Consider the following 13,041-nt stretch of genomic DNA (forward strand, 5'->3'; position numbering starts at 1 on the left):
TAGATGAAATTCTGAAATGTAAATTTGTTTGCCAGTAGTGACCTCTTCATTAGTTACAGATCTCTTTAATATGGAATTATTCAGAAAGCTTTTACTTCTGCAAATATTGTGCTTATTGATGCATTTTAGTGGATTGTAATAACAGAAGTCTGAGTGGCTTTTTATGGCTGAAATTTTCTGAAATGGGTAGTTTTGTCATTATTGGTTGCTACATTTTGTTTTGTTGCTTACTGGAAGAATGTTCAAAACTACAAATTTAAAACACATTCTAACAACCGGTGGTGTATTATACAAGGAGTACAATTTAATGCAATCAGAAAGGTGAATCAAAGAATACATATATGTATGCATGGCACTAAAAATGTGTACAAGGAATCTATGGATTGAAAACAGCCCAAAGGGCTTCACTGGCCAGATGCATTTTCTTTGAATGTGGGTTTTAATGCTGTTTCAATGAACGTGAATTTCAAAGGCAGAGATGTTTACTGCTTATGCTGTTTGTTTTTATTGTGAGACTGTATTGTTTGTTTAGCTAATGTGTTATTTGATTTTGATATCTGTAATCATTCTAGAAGTAAATAAAAAAAAAAAACAGTATGCACACTAATAGGTTTGAAAAGTGTCTATGGTAACTGGGAGAAATAACCAAGTAATGGAACACTGGAATGGATGGGCAGGGGGTTGCTGTGGGAGTGAGGGCTTGCTGCAGTAGGGGCTGCTCTGGGGAGGGGTCCACTCTATTACGCTGCCAAGGGCCCCATTTGACCATGAACTGTCTCTGCTGGGGATATTAAAATCTCGCTGTCTCTCTTTTTTTTTTGGCAGTATCAGTGAATCCCATCTCAGCTTACTGCTATACCACCCTTCAGTCTTCTGAACTCATTCCTTGCCGTTAATGGAGTTATACCCACCTCTTTTCTCAACTGTGCAGCAAAAAATACAGTGTTTGGTCAGATGAAACTCTTTCATCGAATGAAATTGCTCTTTTTTAATTTGCACTTTAGGTTTTAATATTATCTGTAATTCTTATGTAGGGTTTCCTTCTTATTTTCATTGAGGAATATCAGGTATTTATTATAACAGGACACGCGCACACACACACACACACACACACACACACACACACACACACACACACACACACACACACACACACACACACACACACACACACACACACACACACACACACACACACACACACACACACACACACACACACACACACACACACACACACACACACACACACACACACACACACACACACAGTAAATTACAACTTCCCATAAGGTGAGAGCTATGCCTCAAACAGCCTCGCCTTATAAGCTAACAAGAGGTACTTGATAGGACTATCTCATGGCATCCAGGGAGGAACAGCAAATCCTGAAGGAGCATGTCAGAACAAAGTCTCCAGTAACAAAAGTGCTAAATTTGCATTAAACTGCATTTCTCCTCTTTTCACCTATTAATTTGCATTAAACTGCATTTTTCCTCTTTTCACACAAAGTCTTGTTACACAGTCGCAATGACATTTTTTAAAGTAAGCTATTAAAAGTGGCCAGTAGCATTAATATTTTCACTTCACGACGGGCAGATGATGGTATGGGAAAGATGCACAGCTCTCTTTCACTTATTTACAGGTTCTCGGAAGTGATTCATGAAGGCTAATCATAAGACTACAAGGAGCTTCTTGCTCCACTGATCTGTCTGATCTGTCCTCCCAATTATTTCCAACAGGTGGCAGCAATGCTTACCACATTCTGAGCAGATGCTGTTCAAAATGGATGCCAACCAAAACAGATGTTAACTTCTACCCCAGCCTGCCCTACAGGTAGAATTCAGAACTGTTTTACTGGAGTTCAAAATGGCCACTGTTCTGTGAGCACTGCTATCACCTAGGTCTCGATATACCCTGGATTAAAACAAACCCAGAAGGCAACACAGAATTAATAATACAGAAATAACTGTAGATATTTACTGCTAATATCATCCAGCAAACAAAAGAGGAAGAAAAAGTGACAGATTCAGCTCAGAAACAGCAGGATAAATTAAGATTTCTGAATAACAGCTTAAGCAATGTGCTACTAAGGCCCTGCATCTGACTGCAAGATTGGTAAAACACTATACAGCAAGATGTCAAAAGAGGAAAATAATATGGAAACAACAACTAAGACCAAATTCTCAGTACTAACCTCACCTGAGAAAGACACAACTTCAAAAAGACAAAAGACAACTAAACAAACTGACAACTCTAAAAATACAAATAAATCCAAGACAGACCAGCCAGTTAATCTGGAAGACATAAAATCTGCCTTATTACCTATCCAGCAAGCATTAAAGGACTTATCATTACAATTTCAAACCTTTGGTGACTCATTCAGCCAAATAATATCCAGAATGGAAAAATCTGAGTCCAAAATAATAGAAAATGAAATAAAAATAGACTCTGTTTCTCAAAAACTGATGCCCATGACAAAGAAATATAAAACTTACAAGCAAAATTAACAGACCTGGAAGCAAGATCTCGAAGGAACAATATCATCATCAGAGGAATACCTGAAATTGTACTTCATAACAATCTAATACCAACAATCAAGCAAATAATAAATTCCCTCCTAGAGGAATCTGAAGAAATGCAGCAAATAACAATAGAGAGAGCCCACAGAGCCCTGAGGGAAATGCAAACATCACTGAAACCAAGACCTGTCTATATTAAAATATTAAACTACCAAGATGTAAATAAAATCATACTGGCAGCAAAGAAAAAGGCACACTCACCTGGAATAATAATAAAATCTCCTTTGCTCAAGACCTCCCAATACAAATAAGACAAGCAAGACAACTACTATCTCCATACTGCAGGTTCCTAATAGAAAAAAAATCTAATTCCAGATGAAATATCCAAATCAGTTAATCTTTTACATCAAAGAGGTTAAATACATGGTTGCTAACCCCAAAGAGGCAAAAGAGACATTCCTGGCTGTTTTCAAGCAAATTCCACCTTCAGAAGTGAAATAAATCCACAAAAAAAAGGTAAAGGTCCCTTGGATGAAAAAACGACCTCATTCATGAGCACTCTAGCTGGGATCCAACTCTGAAATCTTCCCCTTGCTGTCTAGGCCCTTGGGTCATTGATGTGAGCCATGAGGAACACAGGAAAGGGAAGTACAGCCTGGGTGGGAACCAAAAATGAACTGCTGTTTCTGATGCACAAATATAGGAAGGAAGTTCCCATCTCGGATATTGGCTTGCAAATTCAGTCCCCCCCTAGGCTTTTGATGGCTTCATTAAGATCAGTCAGACAAAATGGATTTCAGCAAGCTCCAAAGGATTTTACTGCCTGAAAAATGAAAATTGATCTGCACCAGCTAAAAGAAGAAAGCTGCACCATAGATGTCAACCAACCTGCAAACAAAACCTTGAATAAATAAGGTACTGTTGAACTGAACCATTCACTAAAACAGTACACCCAGTACTGTGTAGGTGAATGAAACTCCATCCTTAAATAATAGGCAAGAAATAAGCTGTCAGAATTATGCTAGAGCATAGATTAATATTGGGAAAAAAAGGGAAAAAATTGTTAAATGTTTTATGTAAATACTAGAAATGTGTTAAAAGATCCTGGAGAGAAGTAATCTCAGGAAATTAGTAAAATAAACTAACAATCCTGGGATAATGTAAATATAGCCTTAATATGTCAACTACAGCAGAAGGACTGTTTGGCTAAGCTGTTTTTCTTTTTTTTTTTTTTTTTTTGTCTCTCTATACTTCCTACTTCTGTTGAATAGGTGCCAAGTATATATTTTATAACCCACACAGATTGATATGGAAAAACATCACTATAGGCACCAAAGAAGGCCGAAACCTGAATAAGTAAAGGGGAGGAAAAAGAAGTCAAATGAGAGAAAAATGTAAAAATGACAAGATTGATTATTTAACAATATTACTATGGTACACATATTGCTATAATTTACTGAGGAATGTATATTAATATGCTGTTTTAAAAATACGATTAGAAAGAACTAGTCACAAGACAAAAACAATACATGCTGTACCTTAAATGCAATACCATCACTGTATAAATAATATGTTGGAAGAGGCTAGGGATATTAAGTAGCAGTGTTTGTTGAGGGAACTAGTTTGTTCAGCTTTGTCCACATTGTTTATAGTAACACAGGGGGGATACTATGGAGTAAATCTATATCTAAAAAGAAAACACATTCCAAGATTAGATGTAAAGGTAAACCATATAATGAACCTTCACCCCCCCCCCTGATTATTCCTGGTCCAGGGATATAGTGGTTAGGCACAGTGTAGGGACGGGGATAAATAGATGCTTTCCTAAACCATCACACAGTAACACATACAAAACTAACAAAACAAAACTAATATACATGGCATATCTAAGGAATACACCTAATGAATAAATGTGGGAAATAGAATCAAGGAATGTTAAAGGGCTCCAAAACAAGAAGAGAAGAAAAGAAAACTATTCTTACACCTTACATTAAAAACCACAGCCAACCTCATACTAATACAAGAAACGCACTTGACTGCAGATCAATGGGCAGAAATTAGCAGAAAGAAATGGATAAGTCAAATCATAGCTTCAGAGGGGAAAACAAACAGTGCTGGGGCTGCCATAATAATTAAAAACTAATTTAAGGAAAAAATACTTAAAACCAAAGCTGACAAGGAGGGAAGATGGTGCTATGTAACATTTAATAGTCCTACAATACCAAAACCTATAATGGTACTTAATGTTTATGCACCCTGTAATAACCAACAACACTTTTTATGTCATTATACCCAACCTTAAACCAATTTAAAGATCACTACCTAGTGATTGGAGGTGACTGGAATACATATCAAAACCCAGAAAAGGATAAATCTAATCTGACCAAATCACATAATAAACAAGCCACATTAGCCCTTAATGAACTCAAACAAGATTTCAAACTATATGACCCTTTTAAACATGGGAACAGTGCAGATAAAACAGGGAAATTCACATTCTATTAGCAATGCCACAAAATGTGGTCAAGGATAGACTTCTTCTTAATCTCTGACATATTCATTAACATGGACCCAACAATAACTATACATACCAGGTTCTTTTCAGATCACTCCAAAATCACACTGAACATTAACTGGGACAGAAAGATATATTTAGAGAATAGGGGTCATAATTGGTCATTAAACCCTAATTTACTTTCCAAAATGGATGTAATAAAAGAAACAAAAGCAATACTAAAATAGCTCTTACAAATATCACTAACTCCAAAGTACCAACTGACATAGAATGGGCTGCAACCAAAGCACAAATCAGAGGATTGTTTATCAAAAAAGCAGCATACTATAAAAAAATACAACTGAAAGAGGAGCATATACTGAAAGGGAAAATAGAGCATCTTGAAAAAGAACTAATAAATAACCCTAAGAACCAAACAGAAGCAGAACTTTTAAAACTGCAAAGAGATCTATATATGTTAGAAACCAGGAACCTATCTTTCTATGAAGCCAGAATGTTAGCCACTTATGCAGAAGAAGCTCAAATACCATCTAGAGATCTGGCCAGAAATATCTGCCAACACAAAAATGCCTCCAATATATCAGAAATAAACTACAGAGACAAAAACTACACAAAAAATGAAGACATTATTAAAACATTTGAACAAATATACTCTCAAATATATGGAGCACAAATACTACAAACCTCAAAGGAAGATAGAACTCTTTTTCTTCAAAAACTGAAATTCCCTAAACTCAATTTAGACCAACAAAAAAAACTAACTGAGCCGATATCCATCAGTGAAATTATTACAACAATCAAACACTTAAAAATGCATAAGGCTCCAGGTCCGGATGGACTCACATCAGAATTTTACAAAGCATTTTCCCCCTTGATAGCCAAACTACTATACTATACACTGAATTACATAATAAACTATAAAATAAATGATATCCACTTTAATGCCTCTAAAACTATATTTATATTAAAAGAACACACAGACCCCAAAAACCCCGACAGCTACAGACCCATCTCCCTCTTAAATATAGATACTAAAATATTTACCTCTATACTTGCAAACAGAATGAAAAAATCCTCTCCCCAGAACAATCCGGTTTTACACCACATAGACAGACTAGTGACAATACATTAACATTAGATGCACTAATATCCTATGCTAACCGATACAATATCAACATCTACACAATGGTAGTGGACGCCCACAAGGCATTTGATAGGGTTAATCTAGAATTCTTACTCCAAACACTACCCTACTTTAATATAACCAATAACTTCATTCAGATCATCCAAACTCTCTATAGCAACCCATACACATCTCTGTATATAAATAAAACTTGGTCAAATAGGATCCTAATAAAAAATGGAACAAGACAAGGATGCCCACTATCACCCTTCCTGTTTAACCTATACCTAGAACAGCTCTTTCTACACATTAAACAAAATACATATCACATTCCTCCATCAATACACAACTTCAAAATATACCTCAATGCATTTGCAGATGATCTGAACATATACTGCACTACAACAAATTCAGATATAAACAAAATAATAGCTGCAATTGAACATTTCTCGACTATGTCTAACTACAAACTAAACCTTAATAAAACTAATATTTTCCCCCTAAAAACACCCAAACTCATCTCACTAATACCATTGTTAAACACAATAAAAATTAAAGAAGAAACTAAATACCTGGGAATCACCTTTTTCCAGAGTAACAAAGACTTCTACCAACACAATGTAAACCTTAAATGGCAAAATATAATGCAAGACTGCAAAAGATGGAACAACCTAAAACTACCATTCTTGGCCAAAGTATCAATAATCAAAATGAACATTTTACCTAGATTAATGTATATATTCATGACATCACAGACAACGATACATAATAAATTCTTCAAACAACTTCATACCTTCCTAGCAAAATTTATATGGGAACCCAAAAAAAACAAAATCTCCTATCCAAAATTAACACTCTCCAAAAGCAAAGGAGGACTAAATCTACCAGATTTTAAAATATACTACTCGATCATTAACACTAACAGAATATTGAGAATAGCTGAACATAACCTGTCAATGGAAAATTGTTCTCCTCTCTGGGTGACAATATATTATAGATATATTAAAGCTCTAGGTTTCAATCCCAAAGCACTTCCATTCCTGAAGCAGAAAGAAATACAAACTTATAACATTATAGAGCCCTTAAAACATTCTATCAACCTAGCGCAAAAACTCTTTCAATTCTTGAACCTTAGACATGCCATGACAATACTGCAACCCCTTCATAAAAACCCAAATTTAAAAATAAACAATAAGATGCTGGACTTAGTCCCTTTTCCCAGACTAAAATATAAAACAATCCAAGATATCTATCCCTACCTTAACTGTTCAATACAAGAAATGTGGACCAACTTAAACCTCCCTAAATCACACATAATAATCCTAAGACAAATCAAAAAACTGTATTCTAGTTATCTCCAAAATATTACTATGACCAATAGTGACATAGAAACTTGTAGCAGGCTTTGGGAAACTATTATCACAACAAAGAAAACTATTACCAATTCATATAAAATGATAAATGAAATCAAATACCAGAAGGACCTCCGCTTCTCTAACTACTGGAGAAAAATTAAACCATCCATAGATGATCAGCAAATAAGCCAGGCAATCAATCTAACACTGAAGATTCTACCCCTGACAAAGTTAGCATACACTCAGCTCATGATCAATAATAATGCTTATTTTACACCTGCAATCCTACATAAATTTAACACATCAAAATCACCTTTCTGCCCACACTGTAAGGACCAGATAGCTGACTTAATCCATGTATTTTGGAGCTATAAATGTGTCTATAAACTCTGGAACTCTCTCAAGGTACAATTACAAAAAACGGGTTATCAAACATCAACATTAACTTGGGAATTCACTCTGTTACACATTCTCCCACCCAACATCCCAAGAAAACAAGCAAATACACTTTTAACAATTTTCCTACTAATGAAACTGTATATAGCTTTTAAATGGCTAGATACGATAAATATCTCTTGGGAGGGTTTTAAACAAGTAGCTATACAACACCTTTTAGCTCATAAAATAGTAATAGATAAAAGAAACAAAAACATGAAATCCAGAGAAATTTGGGAACAAACCTTTAACATCATATTAGCATAATTCATCACACAGCAACTTAGAAATACACTATAATGGAACCAAAGAACACATACAAGTTCAGATATTAAATAATAACTTGGATATTACGAATGTATATACTGTCTATATAACTGTGGAATTAACAATGAAAGCATCTATGTACATAGTGTAAATAGATATGTTGTATGATCTATATCCTGTGGTATTTGACATCAATGTATAACATATGTATATGTGTGTATGTGTATGTATGTATATATGTGTGTATGTATGTATGTATGTATATATATATATATATATATATATATATATATATATATATATATATACATATGTGTATGTATGTGTATGTATGCATGTGTATGTATATATATATATATATATATATATATATATATATATATATATGCACACGGTCATGTTGTAAGATGGTTTTTATTTGTGACATTTATTAATGTAAAAATAAAAATTATTGAAAAAAAAAAAAAAGAATTCAGAACTGTTTTACGAGATTTTGGACTAATTAAGTAAATGACTCATGTGTTCTCTACCGATGGGTGAGGTGGCATCAGTTACTCACTCTTATGCTCTCTTGCCTAGATCCTTAAGCATCCAAGGTGCTATTTGAACTCAAGTTGTCTGAACAATAGAGAGGCTTTATCTCCCCTTCTCTCTCTCTCTCTCTCTCTGTCTCAGTGTCTCTCTCTCTCTCTGTGTCATGGAGCTACATCCACCATCTATTTCTTAGCATACTAAAAGTCATGGGCTTACTTTATTTTTCTGATCTCCAAATAATCTTTGAGAATGCTGTCATCTCACAGACAGTCCTTGATCTCAGAGTAGACTAGGACTCCTAAAGAACTGGGATGTTAATAAAGATGAAACAATAATTTTAAATGCACAGCACATATTGCTAAGGCACTCAATACTGGAACTAAAAATTATAGGGAGATTTTTTTTTTTTTTTGCTATGACAATAGTATAGGATTTCCGACAAAGCTCAGTGAATAAGCAGCAGGGCCTATTTCAGATATGTGATTCTGGTGCTGCAGCTCTTTCACAAAATCATATAAAAAGAAACATACACTGAATGGGATGCAGATAAATCATAGTAAAACATCAGATAATAGTTAACATCAGTTAAACAGTTGCATGTTTTTCTCCACTATTTCACACATTCAAGACAAAATTTCAAAAGTGAACCACCTTATGGTGATTCAGATGTATTTTGTAGAACCTTCTAGGGAACTGATTCAGAATAATGGGGCCTTAGCATCGATGATTTACCTTGTCTTTACATTGTTCCAGTCTGCCATATGTTTAGCAAGCTGCTTCTTGTGTTTTAAGATGTTTGGCAAGTCCTCCTGTAATACAAAGCCAATGCATTCAAGTTGGGACAAGCAGTGACACATGTTTATCATTTATGGACAAGCAAGTAGAAATAAACATGACACAAAATGGTAATAAAATAAGAAACAAGCTTCTTGTTTGTCTATAAAATTCACTGTTATATAGAAGGAGGATTCATACCACTTCTAATGGATTTTTGTGTATTACCTTATTGGCAATCAATATCAAAGCCAATACATTTCAGTTATGGATAGAATCCAGAAAGTAATAGTGAGCTATTATTCTGGGATCATAACACAAGCATATTTTTGATGTAGCCTGAGGCCCATAAACTAGTTTCACAGCTTTGAGTCAAGTAACAAAGTGAGATGACAAGTAACATTTTTTGAAAGTAATCTACAGCTGTCTGTTACCTGCAGATGATAATCAATAAAATGTGATCATTTTGTTTGGTACACACTTTCAAGCACTGTTACATGAGAATATCAGGGTTCTTCTGTCTGTTTATTCTAAAACAATCAAATCATGTAAAGCTCAGGATGTAGAATTCTTGCAAATCATACATTTATTTATTTATTTATTTTACATTTGTTGACTGGGTGTGTCAAACTGAGCTATTGCCCTTTTTCAGTGGAGGCGTGGGGAGAAAAGCTCCAAAGTTTTACAATGCAAATAAAACACAGCAAGACACTTACATCTCCATAAAAAATTACAATAAGAAAGTGTTGGTAGTTAAAATACCAAAAACTATATACATGTATATTATTGAGAGATAAAACAGTAACTATATACAAAAGGTTGATGTTAAAAAGTGAAATTAGTTGTATGTTTTTGGTCTAAAAAAGAGAGAGTATGCTAAATCTAGGGTTTTGTATGTTGAGTAGCAGAGACTTAAAAGGTTATATAAGAATCTATCTACCAAATATCTGTCAAAATGGAAATGAAACATATAACCTGCAATTTGTATCTAAAATTACTTGCATACACTAATCTAACTCTTGTTATAAAAGGAGCTAATAGACTGGTTTGTCAGTTTAATGCATTCATGTGATTCGTCAGATATCACTTTGAGAACTTAGGTACAGCTGCTGATTCTTGCACATGGCATTTAAAGACTTCAGTTTTCCACTTCCATTATGTGTTTGTAGCTTCTGCTTTACCGTTTTAAATTCTTCTCTGGTAAATAATGTTATTTCGTGCTGCTATTTAAAAACAACAAAAAATTGTTTCACAGTAATTTTTTATATATATTTTTTCTCCATGTCTGTCAATCATTAGCTCCAACCCACATGGTTTTGAGCCCCTTTGTTTCTTGATGTGGGGGGCCCTACCTGCACTGGATAACAAGTTGATTAGTAATGGTCTTTATAGAGGCAGCCATGGAGGTGTTTGACCATCTACTTGTCTCTGTTCTTCCCTGTACTGTTTAAGGGAGGAGTGTATTCATCCCAATGGCCTTTAAGTTTGGCTTCGCCTACTGACTTCTTCAGTCCATGTTTCTGGATAAAGCTTATTTGTCTCTAGGCTAGGGAACTATTCAGCACTCTCCATCCTTAACAGAAGATGTCATTATTGTTTCTGTGAATGCCAGTATTCTGAAATCAGCTTGCTGAAACCACTTTCAGCAACAGTGTTATTTTTACTTTTCCTTATCTTTGTATGACCTCAGAGTGAGCATTTACATATATATATATATATATATATATAGATATATGCACATATATACATGGGTCTACCAAAATATGTTGAATCCATCATTGGTCGACATCTGATTAGCTGACAAAATATCATCTACAACACAGATAGCTGACAGGTGTGTGAGATGGCACATTTCTCAGGGTAGGGAAATATGCGCTTTCCTTGAGAATGTGCGATCTTGGAGTTAGTATATATAATTAGCAGGGGGTGTGTGGAGCGCAGTCCCCTATATGGGGAGGGTATGGAGCTTGTCCTCCATGCAAAAAGCAGTGTTTTATTTTATTTTATAAGTTAAAGTTTTGCATGTGCCTAGGTTTTTGCTTTGCTCAGGTATAGTATATGGTCGACATTTGCAAAGTCGACTTTCCTTTTTGTGGTCGACTTTGTAACTGTCAATTTTTGGGTGTTCCATTTAATTTCAGTACACCCATATATATGTATATGTGTATATATATATATATATATATATATATATATATATATATATATATATATATATAAATATATATATATATATATATATATATATATATATATACACACACACACAGTGGATATAAAAGTTAAAATGCCAGGTTTTTGTGATATAAAAAAAATGAGACCACAATAAATCATTTCAAAACTTTTCCCACCTTTAATGTGACCTATAACCTGTACAATTCAATTGAAAAACAAACAAATCTGTTAGGGGAAAAAAAATAAAAAATAAAAAAATGTACAATAAGCTGGTTGCATAAGTGCGCACACCTTTAAACTAATACTTTGTTGAAGCACCTTTTGATTTAATTACAGTATTCAGTCTTCTTGGTAGGAGTCTATCAGCATGGCACATCTTGACTTGGCAATATTTGCCTACTCTTCCTTGCAAAACTGCTCCAAGTCTGTCAGATTGTGAGGACGTCTCTTGTGCACAGCCCTCTTCAGGTCACCCCAAAGATTTTCTATTGGATTTAGGTCTGGGCTCTAGCTAGGCCATTCCAAAACTTTAATTTTCTTCTGGTGAAGCCATTCTTTTGTTGATTTGGATGTATGCTTGGGGTCATTGTCTTGTTGAAAGGTGAAATTCCTCTTCATCTTCAACTTTCTAGCAGATGCCTGAAGGTTTTGGGCCAAAAGTGGCTGGTATTTGGAAATGTTCATAATTCACTCCATCTTAACTAAAACCCCAGTTCCAGCTGAAGAAAAGCAACCCCAAAGCATGATACTAACAGCACCATGCTTCACCATGAGTATGGTGTTCTTTCGGTGATGCAAAGTTTTATTTTTGTGCCAAACGTACCTTTTGCAATTGCAGCCAGAAAGTTCAGCCTTGGTTTCATCAGACCATAACACATTTTTCCACATGCTTTTGGGAGACATGATGTATTGTTTTACATATTTTAGCCTGGTCTGGATGATTTTCTGTGTAAGAAAAGACTTCCGTCTTGCAACCCTACCCCGCAGCCCAGACATATGCGGGATATGGGAGATAGTTGTCACATGTAGTACCAGTACCTGCCAGAAATTCCTGGAGCTTCTTCAGTGTTGCTGTAGGTCTGTCTTTTGGCAGCCTTACTGACCAGTTTTCATCTTGTCTTTTCATCAATTTTGGAGGGACGTCCAGTCCTTTGCAATGTCACTGTTGTCCCATATTTTCTCCAGTTTTTGATGACTGTCTTCACTGTGTTCCATGGTATATCGAATGCTGTGGAAATTTTTTTTACCCTTCTCCTGACTGATAGCTTTCAGCAATGAGATCCCTTTGATGCTTTGTAAGCTCTCTGTGAGCCATGGCTTTTGCTGTAGCAGGAAACTGAGTA

The 13,041-nt window shown here is 35.0% G+C and overlaps 1 protein-coding gene across 1 annotated transcript in view; it reads right to left on the minus strand.

The window, feature by feature from the left end:
- The window catches only part of SH3BP1 (SH3 domain binding protein 1), a 1,277,628-nt gene that overhangs the window by 603,510 nt on the left and 661,077 nt on the right, over nucleotides 1-13,041 (minus strand). Inside the window, exon 6 of the mRNA XM_044063342.1 lies at nucleotides 9,482-9,558. Coding sequence (XP_043919277.1) covers nucleotides 9,482-9,558 — 77 coding nt within the window. The remainder of the gene's footprint in view (nucleotides 1-9,481; nucleotides 9,559-13,041) is intronic.

The sequence above is a fragment of the Protopterus annectens genome, chromosome 1.part0 (genome assembly GCF_019279795.1).
Source record: "Protopterus annectens isolate FY-2018-M chromosome 1.part0, PAN1.0, whole genome shotgun sequence".
NCBI classification, from domain to species: Eukaryota; Metazoa; Chordata; order Ceratodontiformes; family Protopteridae; genus Protopterus; species Protopterus annectens.